This window comes from Haemorhous mexicanus, chromosome 29, assembly GCF_027477595.1.
Source record: "Haemorhous mexicanus isolate bHaeMex1 chromosome 29, bHaeMex1.pri, whole genome shotgun sequence".
Classification (NCBI taxonomy): Eukaryota; Metazoa; Chordata; class Aves; order Passeriformes; family Fringillidae; genus Haemorhous; species Haemorhous mexicanus.
The window spans coordinates 1,137,789-1,164,707 of NC_082369.1; the positions used below are offsets into that span (position 1 = coordinate 1,137,789).

At 46.2% G+C, this 26,919-nt stretch overlaps 2 protein-coding genes across 5 annotated transcripts; both read left to right on the forward strand.

The window, feature by feature from the left end:
• The first annotated feature begins 10,013 nt into the window (after nt 1–10,013).
• Nucleotides 10,014–18,468, forward strand: TPM4 (tropomyosin 4). 3 transcript variants are annotated; one of them, XM_059869857.1, is made up of 9 exons: nt 10,014–10,142; nt 12,114–12,239; nt 15,075–15,208; nt 15,477–15,594; nt 16,008–16,078; nt 16,296–16,371; nt 16,665–16,727; nt 16,813–16,882; nt 18,079–18,468. In XM_059869857.1, the coding sequence occupies exons 1-9, from the start codon at nt 10,029–10,031 to the stop codon at nt 18,159–18,161; spliced, it is 855 nt and encodes a 284-aa protein (XP_059725840.1). In that variant the 5' UTR covers nt 10,014–10,028; the 3' UTR covers nt 18,162–18,468. The 3 variants fall into 3 exon arrangements, with proteins under 3 accessions (XP_059725840.1, XP_059725842.1, XP_059725841.1); XM_059869859.1 differs by lacking the exon at nt 18,079–18,468 and adding an exon at nt 17,385–17,598; XM_059869858.1 differs by lacking the exons at nt 10,014–10,142; nt 12,114–12,239 and adding an exon at nt 12,884–13,075.
• Nucleotides 18,469–18,695: 227 nt separating this feature from the next.
• On the forward strand, nt 18,696–26,775 carry RAB8A (RAB8A, member RAS oncogene family). Of its 2 annotated transcripts, none has more exons than XR_009489681.1 (8): nt 18,696–18,856; nt 19,107–19,167; nt 19,401–19,461; nt 20,252–20,329; nt 20,779–20,868; nt 21,066–21,155; nt 21,493–21,558; nt 21,912–21,948. XR_009489681.1 is itself a non-coding variant. In XM_059869860.1 (8 exons), the coding sequence occupies exons 1-8, from the start codon at nt 18,697–18,699 to the stop codon at nt 22,962–22,964; spliced, it is 660 nt and encodes a 219-aa protein (XP_059725843.1). In that variant the 5' UTR covers nt 18,696; the 3' UTR covers nt 22,965–26,775. The 2 variants fall into 2 exon arrangements, 1 of the variants encoding a protein (XP_059725843.1); XM_059869860.1 differs by lacking the exon at nt 21,066–21,155 and adding an exon at nt 22,872–26,775 and having other exon boundaries at nt 21,912–21,962.
• Nucleotides 26,776–26,919: the final 144 nt, after the last annotated feature.

Sequence of the window (26,919 nt, forward strand, 5' to 3'; positions counted from 1 at the left end):
TCATTGCAGTGCAGATTCCCCCAGGAGATCTGCACTGTTACTGCTCACAAACAATCTGGGACCCTCCAGAAGGGGTAGGACTCATTCACTCCTCATCATCATACCCCCATACATCTGATATTGACTCACATGAGCTCCTCGATGGTTCATTGTCTTGATTTCCTCTTCCTTTCAGACCGCTGTCTAATTGCAGGGCTGGGTATCCTGTGCAGCATCAGTGGGATCAGCACCACAGGGCTGCAGGCACAAACAGGTGGCACAGAGGCCTTGAAGTGCCCAGAGGAACCAGCCACACTTTGGGAAATACAGTGCCACCTCTGAAAGGAAGGAGCTGATGTCAGCCACAGGCTGTAATTGACTGATCCTGCAAGGCAGACTCTGGCAGTCACAAGATGATACTTCAGAGCAAAACACCATGAAGATAAGGAAGCCTTTTTTGCTCTTTTTCTCAAAAAGATCAAGTCACCCTCTTATCTTGAAGGTAACTTTTCTGTAGCCCATATTACAGGCTTTAATTCCCTCGTCCATTCTTCTCAACATAGACCAGTATTTTCAGACCAAAGTACTGCAAGACTGTTGAGTTCAGGGTCTGCTCTTCACCAAAAAAGAGCTGCTCTTGCCCAGCAGATAACAAAACAGTCTGATTTTCAGATAAGGCAGCAGTCAGCTGCCATTGAGAATAAGAGAAGTGTCCACTCTCCCATGGGGGAACAAGAAGGTTTCCACCTTTCCTCCACACCTCCCTTTTCCCTCCCTAGCACATTGTGTCTCTGCCAAGAACAGCAGCAAATACCTTCGCCTGCACCACAACCACGGGCAGTGGAGATTTCCCTACACAGTTGAGAAGAACTGAAGCTTTCATTTGCAGCATTTCTTTTCAGCTTGGGTCACTCCAAAGGTATGATTGTTTTGGTGGGTCTGGGATTCTTGGGTCCTCGCTCTGCCACTGAGTTGCTGCAAAGGTGTGAGAGGAGTCATGTCATGCCTTGGTGTTTGTGTTTACTCACCTCATGACTGCAGTATGGTGTAACACATGTTCATGAAGCACCTTGCGGGAAACAGGAACTGAGTTTAGCACTGTCATGGTTTGAGAGCATTTAAGGATGCCTGGATTTACAAATATGCCAATAACCTTGAAGACAGAACAACTCTACCCCTGTTAGAGATGGAGAAACTGAGGGATAAAGCTGTTGAAGCCAAGAAAAGGCGACAGGTCAGGCTATGGTCCCCACAGGCAGGTACCTTAGTGAGGGGTCTCATTTTCAGAGACCTGCAGAAACCCTCAAGCCCAGGGCTGGTGATTCCTTCCCCACTGGGGTGACATTCACTCAGGGAGCCAAACTTCATCCCAGGTGTAAAGCCAGAGTCTCAGGGGTAAAGCAAGGGTCTGATCCAGTTCCCAGAGCCATCCAAGGGCAGCCTCTCATTGACGGCAGCCAGACCTGGCACAGGCCCCAGACACACCGTGCTCTGATGGCTCTGGCCAACAGAATGTGCCCAGTGAGTGCCAAGGGGAGCATAAGGCATTCTCACTTCAGCAGAGCCTGTCTGGTGTCAGCGAGTCCATCAGCTCCATCCTTCTAGCATACGTGACAGCCTGACAGTTGCCAAACACCTCCCTCAGACACCTTTCAGACAGATCCTGTTTATTTTTAGGACAGCTCTTTCCCATCAAGGCTCAGATGCAAATCGGTATAGAAAAAGGGGGGATGGTGGCAGGAAGAAAGCAGCTATTATTTTTATTTCTTTGCCTATGATGTGGTTGCAAACTTTCCTCATGTACCCCCATCTGCCCACATTGGGACCCTTCATTTTATGAAAAGGGATGATATCCTGGCCTATGAAAGCAGCATAAGGACAAGCATAGCAGTGAAGTCAGCTTATGAAATATTGAAGCAATGAAATCCTCACGGAACACATGAATGCCTAATGCCAGTTTCAATTAATTCTGGATTTTTCATTAAACCACTATTAAAAGCAAAAGGACAGCAGAAATAAGGGAAATTGACTTGAGCAGTATATTAAATACCTTAGTTTTGCTTGAGGATGTTTTATTATCTGTCCAGAGCATTTATTTCACCAGCTTCTGACAGTTTGTAGGCTAAACAGAGGTATAGGGTAAAGTTCTAGATGGTCTTTCCTCAAAATTATTTTAATTTCTGTCCCCTACCCTGCATCTGGCAGCCTGTCTCTGGTGATGTCTCTGGTATGTCATATCTGGAGGATAAGACATGGAGTTGGAGTTCTGGGAATCCGTAATAAAGTGTCACTCTGGCATTATTTACAAATCAAATAAAAACTTGTTGACTTAAGCTTTTCCCCATATTGAGGGCAAACAAAAGACATGCAAATATTCAGAGACATTCATTAGGAAAGCCTGAAAAGCAATTTAAAACCCAGGTGGGCTGTGATTTTTTTATGGACAGAAGAAATAAAGCAACGGCATTTATAAAATGTCTCCTCTTCTGTTCTCAGAGCTTCCTTACTCCATTGACTAGAGCAAAAAAGAAACACCTGCCTGAATTAGGTGCTTTGCTAAGATGTCTCAAGATGGTTGAGATGATCTTGGGTCTTATAACTCCTTCTCATAATGACAGAATAGAGACATTCATTTGCTAGGCAGGTGGGGTTCTGGTGTGGTTGGTTGTTTGACAGTGGCTGTTTTGCTGTTTGCTGTGCTGCTCTCCTTGAAAAGGGCAATAGAGAAGTTGGATGCTGCTCAATAAGAAAATAAAGGTTTTGATGAGGAAATAAAGGTTTCAACATGGAAATAAAGGTTTCTTTATTTTCTGGTAGCAATCACAGAGAAACTGAAACATTTGGGAGAATTCTGATGCTGACTGCCCTGGCAGAACCTGCGCGTCTTGGAGGAAATCCCTCAGCCAGTGCTGTCGTTCTGCCAAGGCAGACCCTTTGCTGCTCCCTGAAGCCCTCTGATCCCAGGACTTGTGGTCAGTAGTGCTGAACACTAAGGATTCTCCTCTGATGTCTCTCTGGGAACACTTTGTGTTTGGAAGCAGAGAGAGAGCAAGAGATGAAGCATGAAAGTGACTGCTCTGCTCAGGCTGACCAGACTCCACCTGCAGTTCTACAACATGGGTGCTAAAGAGGGCTTTTGGTCAGATTCCCAAAAGACTCAGTTCAGCTGGTGGGCACATTCTCAACCCAAACACTGTTCTCCTGCTCCATTAACCAAAGATGCAGAGGGAAGGCTGCAGCACTGTGGGTTCTGACACCCAAACCAGGTGCTGGGGAGCAGGAGGCTGGGAAAGGTTCATTCCTAGAGTGAATGGCTGTGCAGGCTTAACAGGGCTAAAACAAGGTTATAGTCTTCAGTCCAATATGCAGCTGTCACCTAATTATTCAGTGCCTCAGATACATCAGGTGATGGTAGGCACTGGTATTTATATTTCTGAAGTACCAGAAGCCTCAACCAGAGCCGTACCACCACGTGCCAAGATGAGTAAGGCCTTTCCTACCACTCAGTGCTTCTCTCCACCTGAGATGTGCTTGGTTATGAAATGACTGGGCTCACTTTATATGTCAAGTTACATCTCCACCAAATGAACAAAGAGATAATAAATGATTAATAAATGCTTTGAGAAATGAGTAATTAAATGCAACAGCTTTTTTAAGAGTTCAACGGATAAACACAAAATATGTGAGCCCAAGTGATAAGGCTTTCTCCTGATCCAACTTATCTGCAGCACACTGCTCACATCTGCAAGAGGGTTTAGGAACACTAGTAACTTCTTGTGCACCAGGAAAAAAGAGCCTTTCTGTGATAGAGGAGCACTTCTCCTGGGGATTAAGACAAAATCCTCTTTGTTTAGACATTTTAAATCCAGACAAGCTGGAAGGTGCTTACTTTAATGTGTGAGGTATGACTGTCAAGCAGAGCCCCAGCCTCCCATTCTTGCCTGCATGGGGGAGAGTGTCAACATCTTCCTGCCCTGTTCTAAGCCACAGTCAGGAGCTCTCCATCTGCTCCACCAGTATAATAGATTTTTTTTTAAAAAAAGATGGTACTGTCATTTTTTCTGCTACAAATGAGGATTTCTGCCAGTAACACAGCTGAAGTAATCTAGTAAAGCAGACCTTGCTGCAAGTATCCAAATCAGATTTCAAAAAGTCCCACAACCGCTCTGGTCAGCTGCCCAGCAAAAAAATTGCAGTACTTGGAGTTGGTGGACTGTTTGGCATAGAATTGAACTTCAAACAGGCTCCAGGAGAAAAAAAAAAAAAAAAAAGTATTTATATTTAGTTTTGAGGAGAAAACCTGCCTGGGTTTGGAACACAAATGAACCTGCAAGTTTTCTGAGCAAAAGCTGGATGTGAGTTGGTGACATTTTCTGGTGGAAAAGGCAATGTGAAGGAAAAAAACCCTGGTAATGCACATGTTAAATGAACCAGTCAAGTGCAGACAATGGAAAAGCTGAAAAATTGATATGGAGGAAAGCATTTTGTGGTGGTAGCTATTTCTCACTTCTTTATAACTTCCCAGATGGGAGATTCATGACCCTCAGAAGTCTGCATCCTTGGGCTTTGACCTGAGGCAGCCCATGACTCACTTGCCCGAGAGGGTTGGCTATAAGCTGACAAATAAGCAAGACAACAAAATGGTGGAAACAGCAAAACAAAAGACAAATGAGTTAACTGATGGAAGAGCAAAAACCCCCCCAACCTCTGCACACAAAGGAGGGCCTGGATGGAGAGAGAGAGAAGGCTTGTGCCACTGAGGACTCAGGGGAGCTCCATCCCAGGCAGCCAGCTCCTTTTCTTTCAGGCAAAACAAATTCAGGTGCCTTAGACTTCAAAAGTGAGATGGGCGGAAATGGAAGATTTGAGGCTCTGTGAGCCATTCCAGCTGCAGCACCATCACTTTCCGGAGACTCAAGGAAGGGGAAGGATCTGTGGATCTGCATTGCCATCTAACGGCAAGGCAGAGCCTGAACCTCTGGCTGGGGCCCAGCAATGGGCTGGAACAGCAAAAACAAGGAGGAGATGGCCCGCAGGGATAGTCCCGTGCTCTAAATGCAAATCCTGCCTCTGCAGCTGAAAGGTCTCACCCATGAAGACCAGTCCTGAAAAAAGCAGGGCAGCCAAAATCTTCCGGTAGAGGCTGCTGATTCATTTTTTTCTCGGATTCTCTCCACTCTGTATTAGCCAGAAATATTAGCATGGATTCAGGGTGGCATTTGCTTTCTTCTGCTGTACCCTGTTCTTCTAATGCTGGCAGTGAGACAGGCTTCCCAAGCAGGTGTGTATCTCAGGTATTGAGTGAATTCTGCCATCCTGTTCACAACAGTGTAAATCATTATCTCAGCTGTTCCAAGATCCTGCTGGGAAATGCAGGTAACTGGGATTATTAAAGAAAAGAGGTAGATTTGCCTTGGATCAAGGCACAGGTAAAGCAGATCTACTATTTTCATCACTCTCAGCCCAGAGTTCATCTGTGGTCAGTAATGGATACTTAATGAGAATGTATTTCAGGCTGGTACTGGCACACACAGAGAAGGGTGGAGAGAGAACCCACAGAGCAAAAAATTCACTGAGATGTGAGGGTTTCCACATCTTCTCATTTAAAAGGAAATGTCAGGAAGAGACAAGTTTGATGTTCAGTCTAGTGCCACCTTTTCTACTGATATTATATAATTTCTACTGATATTATATAATTTCTACAACAGAAAGTTTACAGGAGAGTGGATTGTTAGGAGGTACTAATATTAGTAAAATGAAGGAATTTGGTAAAGGGTTGACAACAGCTTCTTTCTTCTGCTTTGAATTGCTTCTAGCCTTGATACATGTACCCCTGTATATGTGGAGTTGGAGCTCAATCAGCGTGAAAGAGAGGAAGGAGATTTTCTATGAACAAAGTTTGGAGCAGAGAAGGAGCTGCAGGAGAAACTGGGGGATATAAAGTGTCTGTTTTTCCCAGCTAGTGAAACGGGCCGTGTTGTGGGTCTCAGCTAGCTGCTGGGCCACAAAAAAGGAGTAGGGATTGACAGCAGAGAAACTGTTGAGACCTGCCAGACTTCAGGCCACAGGTCTGACCACCCCCAGTCTGTTCAGATGCCTGCTGTGACAAGCTTCCCATGCAGCCTGCTGCCAAAGGAATGAGCACACTCTCTAACAATCCAACTTCATTTCCTTCTGGTATCCTCTCATATTTACACATCAACCTTGCCAAGCTTTGCTCAGCCCAAACAATCCCTCAGAAAGAAAAGGAAAAACAAAGGAACTCTTACAGCCTGTAAAGCACCTTCCTGCCTGCCTGAAACAAACCCAAAAAAAAGAGGAATGGTTCAGAGTCCTCGTCCTCTTCTTTCTCTCTTAGTTGCTCACTGTTTCCCAAGCTAATGAAAACCAGAGGCTGTGGGACTGACAAGATTATCATCACTGAATTCTCCAGGTGTTTCCAGTTCGTGAAGCAGAGAAGGGAAGAAGGGCATGTACATGGTTGAAGGGCTACAGAGGGTGACATGTTTCTTGATGTTCCTTTCTAAATGTGGCTCTGAGTCATCCAACAGTGTTGATTAGAAAAATTATCTTCCTGCAGATGAAGTAGAAAGGAAAAAGAATCTCGTTTGGTGTTTGCTTCCCCAGCCCTGATCCAAGCCTGCCTGAGCCTGTGGCAGGAAGGGAGCTGGTAAGCTGACTGGAAAACCACTTGTGCTTCTCTCAGTCATAGAAATTATGAAGAGGCTGTGAGAGCAGCCACAGGAACAGTTCAAAATGCACACCTAAGCGTACAAGCAGCTGTTGTCCTAAGGAGCAGCACACACAGCCTTATATCAGCCTCCATTCCACAAGTTCCTACATGTGCTGGGTCAAACAGGGCTAACACAGTCCTTCCCACTCCATTGCCCTCCCTTGTGTCTTCAAACTACACCCCAAAACTTGCTCCTGTGAGTCAGAGAGCCTGTGGCACATCCAGCCTGGTGGCATGCAGCACCACGAGGTGAAACAGCTCTGCAGGCAGGATGGCAGCAGCAGCGTGACCGAGGGAAGGAAGCCCTGAAGCAGCCATAAAACACAGCCAGCTGGTTGGAACAGACAGCAGCAGTGGGAGCTGCACCACGAGGCTGCAGCCAGCTGAGGAAAGTGATTAAAGGAGTATCCTGTCCCCAGGAAATCCGGCCGGGGTCCCAAAGATGCATCTTGTCCCCAAGAAATCTGGTGGGGGTCCTGCGCTCCCCCTGTGCCCAGCAGCACCGAGTCGCGCTCGGCTCCCGGGGCTTTCGCCCCAAACCCCTGAGGAGCCTCTGCTACCCTCCACCAGCAAACTCCCACGCAGGAGGGCCAGGAGAAGGGCACATGACTGTGATTAACGTGGTTTATGGGGCTGCCGTGGCATTTCTCAAGGTTTGGAAACATAACACAGTGCTTCACCCCTACACCTTAAACCCACCCCAGGCTGTGGTCCTATGTGATTTTACCTTCCACTGCTCAAATCACAGAATAGCTTAAAAGTCATTGGAATTGGACTAAAAAAAAAAAGAAATGCCCGGGGGCCATTTGCTGCAGAGGTACCCGGAAAATGCACATTTAATTTTGTGAGGTGTTCAGAGGGATACAGGCGGATACCAAGTGCCAGCACTGGTTTCCAAGCAAACACTGAACCTAGAGCTGTTAAAAATTCCGATTTTTTTTTAATATTAAAACAAAAACAAACAAACAAAGAAGAAGAAGACAAAGAAAGGGTAAAACACACACACAAAAGAAGCAGATCCCCCGCCGCCGCTGGCGGCGCCCGGCCGGGCGGGGCAGGCCCATCCCCACGGCCTGCCGGGAGCCGCAGTCCGGAGCGCCGCCATCTTGGCGCCGCCATCTTGGCGCCGCCTCAGCACCGCCCCTGAGGGCTCCTGGCAGCCATCTTGGGCTGAGGGGCGGGCTGGGTTTTCGTAAAATCAATTCATTTTGATTTAAACAACAACAACAAATCGTTGTCGTGTTTTAACCCCAACTGGCTGCCAAGCACCACGTAGCCACTCACTTGCTCGCCCACGAGTGGAATCAGAGAGAATCAGAAGGGTAAAAGCTGAAGAACTCCTGTGTTGAAAGAAAGTTTGATAGGGAAAACAAAGGAGAACAGGGCCCCATCCATGGAATGGTGGCATGGGAAGACAAATTCCATCACTCCAAAATCCCCCATTTGTTCCTCCTTCTCCCCGTTTATGTCCTGAGTGATGTCAGATGGTCTGGAATATCCTGGCTGTGTCTCCTCCAATCTCTCAGGCATCCCCAGGCCCCTCCCCAGCTTGGTCCTGTAAGAGGCAGGAAAGGCCTTGGCTCTGTGCAAGCTCAGCAATAACAAAAGCATCACTATATTCTCAACCCTGTGTTCAGAACAAATCCAAAACACAGCCCTGTACCAGCCACTGGGAAGCAAATTAACTCTATCACAGCCACAAGCATTGTGCTGGTGTTGGCTTCATGTCCGTTCTACCATCATATTTAGCCCAATAAAGGGCAGATTTTTCCTTAAAAGTCTCCCCCAAAGGCCTTTCAGTGCTGTGCCAGCTGAGCCCCAGAGGATGGGGAAGCTCTGGGTCTTGTGCTGAGTGTCCTGGTGCCCTCATGGCCGGGATGCTTGGGCGGAGGGGCTGTGAGGGGCTGCAGAGAGCAGAGCACGGCAGAGCTGGCAGGGAAGGGGCATTGTGTGCTCAGCGGGACCTGGATGGGGAAAGAACCGGGGAATGGAAAGGGTGGATATCAGGAAAAGGTTCTTCCCCCAGACGGTGGTTGGGCACTGGACATATTGCCCAGGGGACAGCCCCAAGGCTGCCAGAGCTCCAGGAGCGTGTGGGCAACGCTCTCAGGCACAGGGTTGGATTGTTGGGCTCTCTGTGCAGAGCCAGGGGCTGGACTAGATGACCTCTGTGGGACCCATCTCAGCATATTCGATGGCTCTGTGCAGGTGCCAGGGCAGCAAAGTCAGAAAGTGCTGCCAGGCTGCCCTGGAAAGTGTTGTACATCAGAATATCAGAACATCAGAGCAGTCAGGACAAGGCTGTGTGGGGCTGTGAGGCTCAACAAGAGCTGGTGAAGGGATGGAATGGTTTTGGGGACGTGTTTAATAGAGCTGCAAAAGGAAGCAGAGCTCATTCTGGGGCTGTTGGATGCTCTGCTTGGTGTCCTCTGTCAGTGGAGATACTCCTGCTCGCCCCAGAGCCTGCTCTTCCCTGACAGAGTGAAGGTGACTGCTTCATACAGCAAAAGGAATAATTTACAGTGCTCATCAGACTGCAACCAGGTGTTGTTCAGTTCCCCAAGTATTTAGTGAGGAAAATTTCAAGGACAGGCACTCAAACTCACTGAGTTTGCCTTGAGCCTGAACTTGACATCTAAATTTGAGTTCTGTTATGCGTTATACTATCACACATTATAGCTAGTTCCTTAACACCAGTGCTTATTTTTACAGCAAAAACCTCTGCTGTCTCATATCCTGCATCTTTTTATAACTTAAATTTAGCCAACTCTTAGGCAAAGATTTTTTTTTTTAATTATTTATTTATTTTGTGTATGGATTTATTTTGGAGGAACGTAAAGAAATCCTTCCCTTGATCAGCTTCATGCCTTTATTCCAGGAAGGCAGGCCATCCCCAAGATCTGCTGGGTTGGTTAATTGCTCTGCACACACAAAGGGGAGCTAATCAGCTTTACTTCAAGCATGTGTTCATATGTCAACACTTTTGCTTCTGTCAGAAGCTTAAAAATGGAAACAGTTTTCTCTTTAAGAAAACAGGACCCAAATAAGGAGATGGAGTGGTGAAGATTCCTCTAGTGAGTCTGTTCCAGCTCATTCCTTAGAAAGGCTGTGGATGGAGCACCAGAGAAGGGGCCAATAGATCTGGGGTTTGTCCAGGGGGCTCTGGGTTTAAAGCTCTCTAAAACCACTTGTAGCTCATTTTCCCTGTGACTTGCCTGGGTACAACTTCTTTCTCTGTCCAAGCTGTTAAAAATCTAAAATTTAATAATAAGATTCTTTTAGTTGTGTGACAGATCCAGCCTGTCCTTGAGCAAAAATGGAAGCTATCAAGAAAAAGATGCAGATGTTGAAGTTAGACAAAGAGAATGCCATTGACAGAGCAGAGCAGGCTGAGACGGATAAGAAGGCAGCTGAGGACAAATGCAAGCAGGTAAGAGGAAATAAAATCACTGGCTTTGTGTGTGCTGTGGAAATAAGTGTAACAAAATACTGTATGGAAATGTTCTGATTCAGAAAGCAAAATAATTTGAAGTCTGTTTTCTGTTAATCTTCTTTTGAAGTTTTTTGCCTTTTTGTTATGCTTCTACAGCCAGGACTAGGCTGTAACTTCTCAGCCATCTCAGTCTTTCAAAAAATTAACATCATCCTCAGATTATTAACAGTACTTTGTCTTAGTTTTCTTGAATCTTACATAATTGTCCTAAATTTCTCATGCTTTGATTCCATGCAAAAGGCCTTTACATATTTAAAATCAAAGCTGTAAACCCTGACACCTGTAGGACTAAGTGCTAATAGAGTTGGCTGTGTCTAAACATTAATTAAGCCTCTCCTTATAATGAATTCATAAAGTTCACTTCAAGTTCTTGGTGCAGAGTGCCCCTTAGAGGTACCAGCTGAGGCTCAACAGGAGATATGTTCTCTTATTTTTTTGTGTCAAAAATAATGGAAATTATCTTAATTTGAATGCTGTTCTTTTAACTGAATTCTAACAATAATATTTTCATATTCTTTTGCTTTTCAATGTCTTTATTCTGGGTGTCTGTCTTCTATTTGAGCTTTAGTATTTCCAGAATGATCCTGAAATGTTAGCTGAGTGCATTCAAGTTTTTATAGCACTTCTTGTAAAAGTACCACGTATTTCCCTTTTACATTCCCTAAGTTTGGCTGCTTCTACATCTTCCACACTGCTCTAATATGTTATAAGCATTCATCTGGCCTAATATTTCTTCTTCTTTAGAAAAATAAATCTTTGGTCTTACTCTTTTCTGAATTGTCTCAAAATTTTCAGCTTCTTTTTTAATGTGGGCACAGTACTCAAACAGTTACCTTAATATTCATACACAAAGCCAGCATCTGCTTCATGCTGCTCAGTGTCCCTCTGTTAGAACACCCAAGCAAGGTTTGCAGTTCTCTCACACTGTCTGGTTCTTCTCTGCAACACACCAACATTCCAGAATAGCACACTACCAAAAATGTCTTTAAAACTATCAGTGAAACTAAAATGAAGGAAGTACACCAAAATACAAACTGTTTTCATAGAGTAAATTTCTGTGAAGGTGGAGCTAAATGGATAAATCACTGTCTCAACAGACTGAGCTGTTTTGTGTTGCAAATGAAAGGATGAAGCAGATGGGTTTGCAGGCCCACCCTTATCAGCAGCAGGCCTTTGATAACATGAATTCTTCAGGGAGCATGAGACAGTTTATCACTAATCAGCCTCCCAGCAGGTTATAAATAGCACCACTCTGGTGAACAATATAGATTTATATGGTATGGAGGAGTCTGAGACTCATATCGTGTTGGGCCACAGTCAGAGAATAATCCAGGCTGGAAGGGACCTCGTGAGATCAGCGAGTCCCACCTAGAGCAAGGCCAGCCCTGTTCCCTCCCACATCCAGAGTACCTCATCTGGGTTAAAGTGTCAGAAGCACACACAAAGATCATTAAGAAAGGATCACTAATTTTTTTCAGCTGTACAGGAATTGAATAATTTCTTGAAAAATCACCAGGTAATAGTGTTACAACAAACACTAAAAGGACATAATTTAAAAACATCTGTAATTATGCTGCAAAAGTGCTGCAGGGTGTCAAAAAAAAAAAAAAAAAAAAAGAAAAAAGTGAGGTGAGAAAGGGCTTATACGAAGTTCTGTATTAAAGCAGATCCTGTGTGTGTGGTGGCAGGCAGTGTTGTTCAAGGATGACATGTTTTTAATAATCCTTCCCTGGCAATTGCTACCAGTCATTCTCAGACTGACATCACTAGCAGAACTTTGATCTGGTCTGTTGTGGCTTTTTGTATGTATAATGGGTTAAAACTAATAGTAAAGAGTAGTTTTATCATATTAAACTGTAACTGATACTACATCAGTATGCTCACTTTGGGAATATTTTCTCTTGAAAGGTAGAGGATGAGCTGGTAGCTCTGCAGAAGAAGCTGAAAGGAACTGAAGATGAGCTGGATAAATACTCAGAGGCTCTTAAAGATGCCCAGGAAAAACTGGAGCAGGCTGAGAAGAAAGCCACTGATGTACGTATCCACGGCTAACACTTGCCTGTAACTCTGCTCGATGTATTTTGTATGCACTTTCACTGGTTGTATGCATTTCTGCCGGGGGATAGAAAGGCGGGGTTACAGGGTTTTTAGAGGTGCAGGGTTTTTATCTTATCTCCCCTCTGCGAAAAGGAGTAGGGCTGCTCCGCAGTTGCCCCCGGGGGAACCTGCTGGGAATTCTTTGGGAAAGGAGAAATCTCCTTTAATCGAACTAAACAAAATGGTGCCTTTTGAAGCAAAATGGGACGGCAGCAGGACTATGCCGTGGCATAAGGATGCCCTTTGCCTTCATCCCCGCGCCAGGGCTAAAGGCCAGTCCAGGCTCCTCGCCACACCCGCCCCGTCGTGGCAGCGGCGAAGCGCGGGCAGGGCCCGGCAGCAACGTGAAAACCTCCCCTTTGGGAGGCCGGGGGCGCGGGGAGCGCGGCTGCGGGGCATCATCCCCCGGGCCGAGCCGAGCCGAGCCGAGCCGAGCCGAGCCGGGCCGAGCCGAGCCGAGCCGAGCCGAGCCGAGCCGGGCGGGGCGGGGCGGCCCCGGGCGCGCCCGTCCTGGCCGAGCCCGCGCCGCTCCTCAGGCTACGTCACCACCTCCACCTCCAGGAGCGTGACGTCAGCGGGCCATTGAAAGGCGCGGGCCCGCCACGTGCAGCACCTCCGCGCCCAGCCCGCCGCCCGCGCCCATGGCCGCGCCGAGCTCCCTGGAAGCCGTCAAGAGGAAGATCCAGTGCCTGCAGCAACAGGCGGATGAGGCGGAGGACCGTGCGCAGGTTCTCCAGCGGGAGCTGGACCTGGAACGGGACCTGCGGGAGAAAGTGAGACCGCCCGGGCTGCCTGCTCGCCTCTCTCGGTCGCTCTCTCCCGGGCTGCTCCTTCCTTCCTGTCTCTGGCTCTCTCTCGCTGGGGCGCGCCCGGCTCTTCCCCGCTGCGGGAGGACGGCTTGGCCGCCGGCTGCCTCCATCCCTCGGCTGTCCCCGCGCTGCTCCGCTCCGCACTCACCGCCCGCGGGAGCCGCCGGCGCTGCCGCTGCGCCGCGCCCGCACCGGCCCGGCCCGGTCCGTGGGGAACCGGGCGCGGCGGCGGCTCCTCGCCCGCCGCTTATCGCGCTTTAGGGCCCGTTCCTGCGGAAAAGGCGTTCGAGCACCGATCGGCACTGGGGAGCGGTTGAGAGTTTAGTAGGAAATGGCTGTTTAATTAAGCAAAAGCGCTGCATGACACGGAGCGCGGAGTTCCCGCCTCTCGGCGCCGCACCGCTGGCTCCAGCACAGCTGGGAAATGTCCGAACTGCTGAAAAATAACTTTCCGTCCTGGTTTTCACAGAGAAATGCGAAATCTCTGCTTGCGTGCGGCTCTCCCGGGGTTGGACAGCTGGTTTCACTTAGATTTGTGTGCGATCAGCCTTCCCGGCATCTTCCTGCTATTTTATCACATGTCAGCGAGTTAGTTTTACCGTATAAGGACTGCGGGCTGCTGCTGGGAGAGGTGGAGCCAGGCTCACCCCAGATTCCCAGTGGCCCCAGCTCCATAACTTTGGAATCTTGCTGAATTAAAAAGTTACTTAAAAGCACCCTGTCTAGTGGAAGGAGTTGCTGCCGCAGAACAGATGCCAGTTTTGTACATGATCGATGCCTTGTGTATAAATCGGGAAGTTAAACACTGCACTGGGTAAAACGGATGAAATGTTGGATAATTTATGACTAGAGGAATCCTGGGTCAGCTTCCATTTGGATCAGCTACTGAACTCCTTTCCAAGATGGCTCAGAAGTGAATGGAAACCACTTCCTCCAGTTTAGGAGTGGTCAATGACCAAATTTGCTAAGCTGCAGATAAACACTTTTTTTTTTCTCCCAGAGTGTTTTAACATAAAGCATAAAACAGTTACCCCTCCAGGGTCAATATTCTGTAAAAGTGTTTGGGGGGAAAACAAAGCTAATCTTGTATATGGCAATCCTCCTCAGACTGGGGGATAGTACAGTGCACAAGCCTGGCAGTTACTAAGGCAGGGTTCTATTTTCCTTCAAAAACAAGCAATTAAAGGAGCCGAATCTTAATAAACACATATTTATGGACACCAGTTTGTCCATGTTGTTTGTATCATGCATTTCTCCCAGCAATCTCTTCCATTTATTAACTAGTTATTTTTTATACATTAATGGTGTTCCAATTACTGTGCAGTTTGTTCAGTAATGCACAAACAGATCTCATTACTGAGAAATGCACCCTGCCTAATTCCTTAAGTACCGCAGGAAGCAAAGTTAGCTTATTTTAAGAATATAGCTAATTTTGTCCCAAAAATGCCTGACTCTGCCATGCTGAGGCCACTGTCTGTGCCCAGCTGACCTTGTAGATTCTCCAGCATCTGCAGGCTGGGGAGCCAGGATGGATCAGGACCTGGCTCCAGCTCCACAGTGAGCTGTGACAGGGTGTCACTGAAACCAAGGACAGAGAAACCAACGGGGAAGGTTTTGGAGCTGAGCCATCATGGAAATGGTTCATTTTTTAAGTTTGGATAGATGCAGCCCTGTGAAGTGCTCCAAAAATACCCCGATCCATTCGCAGTCCTGTAGAGTTCCTTTTTGTGTGGCAGGAATGATAAGTGCCATTAAAAAAAAAAAGGACAAGCACACACTCCATACCTTGACATTCTTGAGATGCCAGAGTTTAAGCAAACAAAAAAGCAGAGGCAGAAGGGCCCCTGAGCTGCCCTGCACGTCCCGGGGAGATGCTGCTGCAGTTGTAAGGAAACTGATGAGCTGGGAGGCTTGGCCAGCAGCGAGTGCTGTGTAACCCCGGTCTGGGCCATTGTTCACGCAGGCTGAGGGTGAGGTGGCAGCTCTGAACAGACGCATCCAGCTCGTGGAAGAGGAGTTGGATCGTGCCCAGGAACGACTGGCCACAGCCCTGCAGAAACTGGAGGAGGCTGAGAAAGCAGCAGATGAGAGCGAGAGGTACGCTCCTTTTTTATTTTCTGGTGTTAAAAAAATGAATGTATGTGAATAAAATATTCCTGTGCAATTCAGTATCTGCATGTGCTACTGCAGGTCAGAGACTTGAAACTTTCTTACTTACAAGCTTGATTGGGTAATTATGTTAGCCTTGATGAACACAGTGGTCATAATGGGCCACATTCAGGTTACAAATACTAAATTCCACTTTGTGAAGCTGAGATACAAGTGCCAAAATGCTTCTATGTTAAACATGCTTTGACTTCTGCAGAGGAATGAAAGTTATTGAGAACAGAGCAATGAAAGATGAAGAGAAAATGGAAATTCAGGAAATGCAGTTGAAGGAGGCCAAGCACATTGCTGAAGAAGCCGACCGCAAGTATGAGGAGGTAAAAGGGAGAAGGAAATGGTGAAACGTACAGGAGAGCCATGAACAATAACACTGCTCTTCAGTTAGTCCCTCTGTTCAATTGAAGCGCTGGGTGATGCTTCAGTCTTGGAACATTGCCAACAGGGAGGAATTTTAATAGTGATTTGCAGCAGCATCTGTACCCAATGCTAAAAATATTGCAAAATCTAATTAATTGGGGAGGGCTGTTACATCTATGCTTCAGCCTATTTTCCTTACTCCAGAGGAAGCAGGAACAGAGTACTTCTGAGTGCCTTTTGAAATCTGTAAAGAGTGTCCCAGCCTGTGGCAGGGGATGGAATGAGATGATTTTTGAGGTCCCTCCCAGCCCAAGCTGTGCTGTGATGCTGTGGGCTGCACACTGACTGACAGCTGGCTGTTGTCTTTTTACAGGTTGCCCGTAAACTGGTTATTTTGGAGGGTGAACTGGAAAGAGCTGAGGAGCGTGCAGAGGTGTCTGAAGTGTGAGTAACTTTTCAGAATATAGGAAATACCAACACTACATTGCATTAATCTCCTGATAGGCAGGCATGTAGTTAGTACTTGTAGAAAAGTTGGTTTGTACTCTATATACCTGGTTTTCTTCTTTCAGACTTAATTACTTCCTCCCTTGTGTGTTTTAGACTCCTCCAAATCATAACAGGAACACCAGTAATTCATACCTCTATTTTATCCTTCTAGTAAGTGTAGTGACCTTGAAGAGGAGTTAAAGAACGTCACAAACAACCTGAAATCTTTGGAAGCTCAATCTGAAAAGGTTGGTTCTTTCAGTAAACTAAAGGATATGGGAAAAGCCAAAACTTGTAAATAGAATTCATAAAAATAAACCAGAAATACAAAGCAAATGAGAGGTTTTACCAGCCTGCCTGTAGATACCACTCCATCAGTTCTGCCCAAACAATCCTGAAGGGCTGCAGGAGAGCAGAAGAGCACGGAAATGGTGTTTGCAACTGTTGTAAAAGGAGGAGTGCTTATATGTAGGTCACAGTTTCATAAACATTTATTATTGTTGCTGCAACTTCCCTTAAAGAGTGTTTATGGTTTTCACAGTACTCGGAAAAAGAAGATAAATATGAAGAAGAAATAAAGATTCTCTCTGACAAGCTGAAAGAAGTAAGTTTGGCCATCCCCAAGCTGGATGCGTCTTTGGGCATAATCTTTCTAGGAGCATCCAGTGATGGTATTTCAACTTTTTTAGGCTGAAACTCGTGCAGAATTTGCAGAGAGAACTGTTGCCAAACTGGAAAAGTCTATTGATGACCTGGAAGGTATGGAATGAGTCCAGTTTCTTTAAAAGTGGTCAGTTACAAATCAGATAACAAATTCTAGCAGTAGGTGTTGGATTTAATGGGAAAGAGCAGCAGCATATTGGTAGATGGGTGTGATGAGTCCACTGGGCACCTGCCCTGTGTGGTGGAAGTTCTCCTGAAAAGGTTTTCTTCCGTTAAGTTGGTAACAATTACCTGATTTTGGCCAACAGATGGAGGGACTAAAGGGCTCAAGATCCCTACCCTACTTAAATCTGCTTACTGGGAAACAGTTATGAGATTACAAAAAGACAAAAAGTTCACATAGGTGGAACTTCTGACCAGACAGCTTTGTGGGTGTTTTGCTTTCCTTCTGATACTCAACTACGCCTCTGTTTTCTTCTTTTGTTTTCCTCCCCAACTGCTTGGGCTGCTGTTGCCTTTTGCCTCTCTGCTCTCCTCCTGTGGCCTCTTCTCCCTGCATTTCTTGCTGGCCTGTTCCTGCTGCCCTCGTGCCTGACAGACGAGCTCTACGCTCAGAAGCTGAAGTACAAAGCCATCAGTGAGGAGCTCGACCATGCCCTCAACGACATGACCTCTTTGTGACCTGCCCCTGTGTGGGGACACAAGGCTCCCACTCACTGTGTTTTCTCAAGCTTTTCTTGCCTGTAATCCTTGTCACTCTGTGCCACTTCCACCTCTGTGGGAACTGAGCTGAATAAAACATGATACCTCTACCTTTCACCTTGCAGGGTTTACTTCTGTATAGATCAGCTGAATACACTGGTGATGACACAAAAACACATTCAGCTCCTCAGGTGGGGTTGGGCAGGACATGGTCAGGATGGGGCAGGACCTGGCTCTGGCAAACAATTGAATTTTGGTGTTCCTTTTAGTCAGCAAAAAGCTGTGTGTGCACTCAGTGTCTATTCATGTTCCACCAGCCTGGTTTAAAACCTCCCAGTCCAAGGAGAACCCAGCAGGATGTGGCCTGTAAATGACACAATGACACATTAAAACACAGCCCTTTCACAGTCCATGAGACGTGTCCAAAAACCTCCCTTAAGGACAGCAATTACAAAAAGTTGGCCCCATTTTGATGATATAGATGTAAAGGTGTCTTAAATGTGAAGGTAAGCTACCCCAGGTTTTATTTAAAGAGAAAAGGCTGTAAAATAATGTGATTTAAATCTTGTGGTTTTCTTCTTTCTCACCAGAAAAACTCGCTCAAGCCAAAGAGGAGAACCTGGGCTTGCACCAGACACTGGACCAGACGCTAAATGAACTGAACTGTATATGAGGGGCGCAGAGCTGACAGCAGCCAGCGGGAGCCAGCCCTGGCCCTGCCCCGCTCCTCTCCTTTCTCTCTGTATCCTGGAAAAGCCAATTAAGTTATGACCGGCACAGCCACACCGTGGCTCCGGGCATCCCTGGGGCTGGGGAGCCGCGGGGAGCCCCGCCGGGCCGGGCCGCGGTGTGTCCGTGCCGTGGCCGTTCTCGCGGTTCCTTGGTCTTTCCCTGTACACCCCGGTAGAAGCTGCACCCGAGCGGCGACGGCGACGGCGCCGCCTCCGCTGCCGTTTCTTATTAAACGATTTCTGACAGTACCGAGGCCTCTTGCGGGTTTTTGTGCCGCTCGGGGGGTGTGACGTCACGGCGCGGACAGGTACGGGAGTGACGTCACTATGTCACCGCCCGGCCTCGCCTGCCCGTAGCCGGAAAGGACGGCGCACCGGCGGTGGGGCCGATAGCCAATCGCAGCGCCGCTTGAGCGCGTGTCAGAGCCGCCCGCCAATGGAGTGCCGGCTCCGTCCGCTCTCTGCCGGGCTCGGCCAATGAGCGTGTGGTGGGCGGGGCCGGTGCCCACCAACATGGCGAAGACCTACGACTACCTGTTCAAGCTGCTGCTGATCGGCGACTCGGGCGTGGGCAAGACCTGCGCGCTGTTCCGCTTCTCCGAGGACGCCTTCAACGCCACCTTCATCTCCACCATCGGTGAGCGCCGCCGGGCCGCCCTGCGCACCGCACTCCCGCGGGGGATCGGCCTCGGCACCGGCTCGGCGCGGGCTCGCTGCCGCGGCGGGCTCTCCGCACGGCCTCCGTCAGGGGCCGCTCGGGCCGGTGCTGGGCAGCGGCGGGCACGGAGCGCCGAGGACGGGACACTGAGCAGCGGAGTTGAGGGCAAAGCCGCTGGATTTGGCCTTTCGACGGGACCTGTGAGTTAAGTTATTGGTTCTCCTTTCAGGAATCGACTTTAAAATCAGAACGATAGAACTCGATGGCAAGAGAATCAAGCTGCAGATCTGGTAAGGCTCCTCTGCCGTAGCGAGCGTCTGATGGCTGGGGTTGTGTGCTGCGCTTGGGGATGTGTTCGGTTCTCATCCGGTTGGGCTGCTCAGTGGTTTATGGTATTTTAGAACCCAAAAGGCAGTTTCTAGTGCTCTGAAGACTGGTTCAAATTTATTTAAGGCTTGTGGTGATGTTAACGGGAGCTGAGGTGGAGGCGGCTGGCATGAGCCCCGTGTTGTGTGTGTTGCAGGGACACGGCCGGGCAGGAGCGGTTCCGGACCATCACCACCGCCTACTACAGGGGAGCCATGGTAGGGGCACAGTCGGGATCCTGTGACGGGGCTGGATAAACCCAGCTGGCTCTGGCTGGAACCCTCACAGCATGGGGCTCTGCCAGGCTGCACACTCACAGCTCTGCTGCTGCTCCAGGTGCTGCTGGAGCTGTGCTGGGATGTTGGATAACACCCTTTGCTTGCCATAGAGATGGGGTAACTGAGGGAGTTTTGAAAACTTTATTCCATTTTCAGTCTCATGAGAAGGGTGAGACAATACAGATGTTATAATTCACACCATCACAATCAAAAGCCAACTATTTCCTAATTACAATACACTATAAGTGTTTCTTTGCTTATCAATTTTTTACCACACCATGTTGTAAATACCTTAAAACCAATCATCTAAAACTACCTCTCATAGGTCCCACTACAATATATCTTTCATAATTCTGTTTATCCAAAGTATCTAGTCTTATTTACAATGGCACTTTTTTCTAGTGCCATTTCTCTCTCAACAATATCTGTTCTATCCTATAGTATTTCTAAGTCAGCATTTCTTGTCTCAAAGTTTACATACAGATGCACACTGTGTGTGCCTTCTGTCAGGCCCTGAGAACTCTTTACAAATCCATTTCCCACACTGGGACAATCTGGGACTTTGCAAAGGCAGCTTCCCCATGTTTCACTCTATAAATACATGTCCTGCACACCTTAATCTCACTGCCATTAGCTGGGAACCAGTTGTTAAAAATAGCCACCACTGTTGAGCTGCTCCTCTATGCTATGGATAAACCTTTAATAATAAACAGTCTTTCTTTACCTTTAGGGCATCATGCTAGTGTATGACATCACCAATGAAAAGTCTTTCGAAAATATTCGGAACTGGGTGAGGAATATTGAAGAGGTAATTTCTCTCTTTCCTCGTTACTGACTGTTAAAGGTGTTGTTTCTTCCTCTGAAAGTAATTAAAGCTGCTTCAGGATCGTCACATTTTTTTAATGTAACACTCCTGGGTACTTGGAAGATAAGTGCTGCAGGGTACTTGGAAGATAAGTGGGATGGAGGTCAGTAATAGCTTTTGGAATGCCTTGGCTGGTGGTGATCTGTTGTGAGGGATGTAGCCCCTGTACTTCTGAGGGCACCTAATGTGACAATTTCCTGCCACAGCAATTGATCCAAGAACTGCCATGGTGCAGGTTACATGCTGGGAAGAAGGGTTGGGGGTGCCTGGAAATCTGTGGAAGATTCTCAGGACTGGCATCTCTGTGTTGGGTACTCAGTGGGTGCCTCACCTGTCTGACAGTGTGTATCTGCAAAAGCCAAGCCCAAGTTTCTGCTCTGTGTTTGTCTCAGCACGCCTCTCCAGATGTTGAAAAAATGATCCTGGGGAACAAATGTGATGCAAATGACAAAAGACAAGTCTCTAGAGAGCAGGGGGAGAAGGTGAGTGCCGTGGCTTCCATGTGTTTTGGTTTAGGCTTTTCAGAGTCTAAGACCTGCCCTGCTGACTGTGTGCACATGGTGCCCCCGTGGTGTTCCTGAGTGAATGGCTGAACACTCCCCAGCTGCCATGGCAATGCTTTCCCCACTGGGACCAACAGCAGAACCTGTGTTAAGGATTCTTGTCAATTATCTAACAGATGCAAGGCAACGAGTGGGACTTCTCTAAAAGGATGCTAGAGTTGGACATGGAGAAAATGTCTGTTTTGGCTGAAAGCCACTGAGACAAGGTAGATGGGATTGTCTTTTCTGATCTCAGATGTTACTGAGTTGAGCAGAGTTTTTTTCTGCGCTGTGGTTGTTATGAGACTGACAAGGTATCTATGCAAGAAACAAAGAAAAAAGAGCAAGTTAAAATGTGTGCAGAGTGTAAAAGAGCAGAGCAAAGCCAGTGAGAACAGCTGCCAATTGCATTGGGATTTAGTTCCTAATTTTTGCAAATTGTTCTGCATGAGTAAATCCCCAACTCCACTGGCTGGAGGCTGCAGGGACAGATGCTGTGCTCAGGGCTGTGTTTGGAGCTGTTCCTGCAATTGTTCAACTAATGTGCAATCTGCTTTTGTTCAGCTTGCAGCAAGTTTCGGGATTAAATTCATGGAGACCAGTGCAAAAGCAAATATAAACATAGAGAATGTAAGTACGGATGCCTTTCTCTTGCGTTTATGGTTCTCTTTGTGCAGACCAGCAGCCTGGGCAGTTGCCCATGCTGGTGGGATGCAGAACTCTGTTGTTGGGTACCACAGATTGGTTGTTTAGCACTTCCTGCAGCACAGATCCTAGCTGGGGGTGGCAGCGTGGCGTTGGGGCTCAGAAAAAAGGTTGTGGAGCTAGAGAAGGAGCACTAAAACCTGGAGCAGAGGGAAAAATACTGAAAACCTAACGTTCTCGTTTAGCATGTCAAAACTTGGGCAGGCAGCTTATTGCTATACAAAACTGTTGGAAAATATTTTATACCGTGTAACACTGAACTGTTTGACTTGTCACAGGCATTTTTCACTCTTGCAAGAGATATCAAAGCAAAAATGGACAAGAAATTGGTAAGTAACTTTGATTTCATCCATGCTGGATTTAAATAGGAAAAAAAAAAGCAAACCAAAAGCCACATTGCAAGAACTGTTTCACACTGTATAAGAAATGTGTCATAGTCTCTTTTATGAAGGATCCCTGAAAGTTCTAGAAATGTATTTTTAGTTTGTCAAGCTGTGCTCTGATGTTGGCTGTCTCTGCAGTTCAGGAATTAGCTGCAATGGTTGAGGTTTTCTAAATAAAATTATCTGTTATTTGTTTTACCAAAAGTCAGTTGGGGGGTAGAGCAGTTTAATGATACTTCTCACTCTTGCAGTCTGAAAATCATATAAATTAGGGATAGGGGAGGCTGACATCATACTTCAGGGTAGAAATTTCAGACTGTTTAAGAATAGGTAAAGAATTAATGGTTTTGGATAATCTTTGCACAAATATCCTGAGCAACAATTGGGTTGTCTTTTTACAACAAATAAATGCACAGTGATGTTGGATTGTTCCTTAAGGAATATGAAATGAGGCTAATGAAGGCTCTTTCTACTCTTCCTGCTATTTCCACCTTCATGTGACCAGACATGAACTGATGCAGTGGGATATTTTGGGTCTTGCTGATGATTCTTAAGCCTTCCAACAAGAGCCAGACATGCTCAGTAATTTATTGGCTTTTAGTCTCAGCTGTCTTTGAGTTGATTGAAGTTGAGGCATAGGCACAGTGTGAGCTGGTTGAAGCCAGAAGCTGCAGATGCAGTTCTCCAGTTTTTTGTTGTGGCTGGTGTAAGACTCAGATAAATGAGTGAAGCCTCTTACTGATTGTGGGAAAGGTTCTTGTGTATGTCAGGCTTGGTTAAGAGTGACCAGATGAAGTATGGATGGAAGAATCTGTTCAGTATAAATAAGTAACTGGATATTCTTTCCATCTTCAGGAAGGCAATAGCCCTCAAGGCAGCAACCAGGGAGTCAAAATCACACAAGACCAGCAAAAGAAAAGCAGCTTTTTCCGATGTGTTCTTCTGTGAGGGACATGGCCTTAATCTGAGCTGGACTGTGCCTGTGCTACGTGAGGTTTCCTCTTTCTGTGGACTTAGTGCTCCCTGCATACCTTGTCACTCTGTGACCATCTGAATAAGAAATGGCTTATTTTGGTAATTGTCTGACTCTTCGATTTTGGAGATGAAACAAGTTTATTTTTGTCAGATTGCCACTGGGCATGTGTATTGTCTAGCAGAAGAAGAACAGATCACACGTGCCCTGGGATGCAGCACCATTGCGTCAGTCTTCATTCGTGTCTGTCACGCATCCAGTTTAGAAATATGAAGTTGTGATCAAAATAAGAAACTTAAATGCCACTGTTAATGAAGTACAGGTGTGCATAGATGCTACATGTAGCTGCACACTGAATAGTGGCATGAGACCATCCCAGAAATGCACCGAGGTGAGCAGTGCAGGCTGATGCCTTCCCAGGAGTTACGAGGGAGCTTTCTGCAGCTCCACCTCTTTACTGCTACAGAGAAACTCCTTTATCTGCCTGTCTCTTACTCAGCTGTGTTACTCTAGACAATCCACAAGTACAATTGATGTTTTAAAAAAATTCTTCTCAAAGGAATCTCTATTTTTTTAAAAAAAGAATGTGTGCTGTACATAGAATGGGTCCTTACCTTTGGTAATTCATCGATGTTAGACTTGACTGTGCTTAATTAAGTACTCCAGACATTCAGACATGTTTAATAACAGGAGCTGATGGCTACACTTAGTCCTGTACAGATGATCTGTCACCTGTTCTTGGAGAACCAGAGTCAGGCAGGGACACTTACACAAAACCTGTCACCTTACAGTGGGTGGCTTTACCACTCTCCAGCTGGGAATGACTCCAGACCTATCATGACAGAGTAGGTAGTTTTAAATCATGACAAGGAAACGTATTGCACTGCTCCCAGTCATGTGTTCCCAAGCACACTTGCTCACATATGCAAATAAATGTTGCACATCAGAACACTTTGTGAGTAGAAGCTGTCTTGGGCTGAGACTGGCCTTGCTGCTGGGTGTCAGTCAGCACAGCATCAGCCTGCTCACAGCTTGTGCCAGGACACATCCAGCCCTCCCAGAGCAGGCTGTGTTACCATTCCCACAAACCCAGCCCAGGACATTCCCATGTGTGGAAGGCCAGAGCCAAACACAGCTCCTCAGTGGGTAGGAGCTGCCAGGCTGGCTCTGCACTAGACTGACAGAAGGAGCACTTGCTGCTGCCCAGTGATTGCAGTGATGGTGTACCTGACCCAGGGAACACACCAGCTGTGTCCTGCAGCTCGCTGGAACTGAAACAGGCTTTGTTTACATTGACAACTGCACTTAAGGGTAAAATCAAAGTTGATTTTGAAGTTGTGGAATTTACTCACCAGCTTGGTTTCCTTCATGTTTGTGGTATTGAACTCTGGGCCCCAGAGTAGCGCTAATAAGTGTTGCTGTGGTTAAATATCTGTTGGATTCACAATTAAACTGTATAAATCTGCAGCATGCAATTGGGCCCAACAGGAATACTGCCTGTTCCAAAATGGAAAAAGATTTCACTCTGTAAGTTGCTGGTTTATAGAAATGCATTTTAGATGCATTTAGATGATCTCTGTCCTGATTAAAGCTTTCCACTAACCAAAACCTTATGATGGGTTGGTTCTTTGTTTACTTGTGGCTTTTTAGCATGAGGACTTGATGAACATGCCCTGTAGTGGATTTATACATAGCTGTAATTGTAGCATAAAACCATGTTAAGTTACTGAGGAAGCTTCTAGACAGAGTGTAGTTAACACAGACCTGTAGACTGGACAAGTACCATGTCTGTCTTAAGCTAAGAATGTTTTTAAACAGTTTGTGTGTGCTTCAAGTAATGATTGAGGTACAACTGGGGCGGTGATAAGGCAGGCTGAATTTCTACATAACTCTGTAACAATTTGCTTCTGGCTTAGTAATAACTGTGGATTTTCTTGCATCTGTATTGTGCTTTAAACAGCCAGATGCTGAGCCAGATTTATTTTTCAGAGTGACTGGAGAAATTGGTGTTCATCTGACTTGATACCACGGGTCTGCCATGATGCTGGTTCTTGCCTGTGGACTGTATCAATAACTCATCCCAAGATGGGAAAGCAAACCATATTCATTTACAAGTGGGTGAAATGTGAAGGATGGAATTGTGATTTTTCACTCATTTTCTAAATCTGAAGTTACTCTTGCATTCAGAATTCTTGGTATGTGAATACCTTCTGTATAAGCTTACACTGGTTGTTGCATGTGTTTATGTACCTAATCATGACATTACTTCCTTTGAAATGGTTTGGTTTACGAACAACAACATTATTGCTTGATCTCAGGAAGTCTTATGCAGTTACTGTGACTACAGTCATCACTGTACTTCGGGGTATGAAGGCTCTACACAGACATTAAATCTGTGTAAGCAACATGAAACCTAAAATGCAAGTGTAAGAGAGGAAAAGATTGAAGACACTGCACTGCACATGGGCTTAGCTATGTCACTAAACACAGGCATCAAATGTAGAAGTACAGTGTGCTTCCATCACATCGTTCAATTACTGTGCTTATTAAGTATGAATGTAATGGAAAATGCAATTGTCAGAGAAGTACCCTGTAAATACATATTTTATCTACTTGTGTCTAAGCTTTCTTTAACTAAGGAGGAAAAAATCAGAAATTGGGTACAAAACCTGTAAAACTGAGGAATTGAACTAGGTCTGCAAAACTACACGTGCTTACTACACGTTCTCAGTGTCTAAATACCACTAAAATGTCAAGTAATTGATTAACATTTGTTTTGTAGAGAAACAAATCCATTTTTGAGCATGTCCTCAAATTCCCTTATTTCAGTGAGTATCATGGAATTCTGTGGTTGACCTTATTTTTGAGGCTGGTTGCAGTACATTGCATAGTTGTCACTCCTTGGGGTGGAGACCTGTCAGTCTGTCAATAAATGGTGGAGCTGCTTTCTAACACTTATTTAACACCTGTGTTATTGTTGTCCTGTGCTGACAGGCACAGCTCATGTTTCCTGACATCAGAACCTTATGCCAGCTTCAGACTTCCAGCCTCAGATTTATAAATCCTATGGATTATTGTAAGTCTCTTTACTGCTGCTGAAAATTATTTGGTCTCTCCTTTTCTGTGAGATGCTGATCATCTCCCTGATGATTGCTAAGGAGTTATTGTGGTGGTGTGTTTGGTTGAAGATCATGCTCAAAACTGCCATGATTTCTTGTTCTCTTGGACTTGCCAGGGGAATGCACAAACAGCTGTGTGAGGATGGGCTCCTTTGTACTTGTAGAAGTTGTAGGGCTTGGGCAAGAATGATGACTAACATGTGTCTTCAATTGTAGCTTAACTAAAGATCTGCTCAAAGGAATGTGAATGGTAACTGCAGTCTGAGTGTTCCAGGCTGCCTTATTCCCTGACCCATCCTTCACTGATCCCTGCAGTTTCTGTGGTTAATAAAGGTAACTGGCTGGTTAACTGGTCTCTCCAGCCTTTCTGCAGGAACCATCTGCTCTACATTGAGTGCGAGTTGGGACTTAGGACTTTGTTTGAAGGGAATTTAACACATCCCAACATTTATAAAAATAACTGTAAATTGTATTTTTCGAATGATCACTTTTGGCTGCCACCCTTCCCACATTACAACTGCTTTCTTAAACACTTATCATTGATTTTCATGTTTGTATTAAAACAAAACCGTTGTTTATTACAGTATGTCTGTTTTTACTCTCTTGTACAGGACCCTAAGCACTGCATAAATAAACTTCTTATGAAAAGAGAATTTTACAAACTTAAGTTTCCAGTCCTGTTCATCATTTGTGCGTAGGGACCGTGGTGGGTGTGGAAAATAGAGGATTTCTGAAAATGGACAAGAGGGACAGGACCTGGGGTAGACTTGTTTCTAAACCATGCTGACTTTTTCATTGTAAATCCTGCACT

Excerpts from the sequence above, each read along its gene's own strand:
- RAB8A (XM_059869860.1), top strand. The coding sequence starts at position 18,697 with ATGAGCGTGTGGTGGGCGGGGCCGGTGCCCACCAACATGGCGAAGACC. Across the intron at positions 19,168-19,400 it reads AGAATCAAGCTGCAGATCTG|GGACACGGCCGGGCAGGAGC; the intron begins GTAAGGCTCCTC and ends TGTGTGTTGCAG. Across the intron at positions 19,462-20,251 it reads CCTACTACAGGGGAGCCATG|GGCATCATGCTAGTGTATGA; the intron begins GTAGGGGCACAG and ends CTTTACCTTTAG.
- TPM4 (XM_059869857.1), top strand. The coding sequence starts at position 10,029 with ATGGAAGCTATCAAGAAAAAGATGCAGATGTTGAAGTTAGACAAAGAG. Across the intron at positions 10,143-12,113 it reads CTGAGGACAAATGCAAGCAG|GTAGAGGATGAGCTGGTAGC; the intron begins GTAAGAGGAAAT and ends TTCTCTTGAAAG. Across the intron at positions 15,209-15,476 it reads GCAGCAGATGAGAGCGAGAG|AGGAATGAAAGTTATTGAGA; the intron begins GTACGCTCCTTT and ends TGACTTCTGCAG.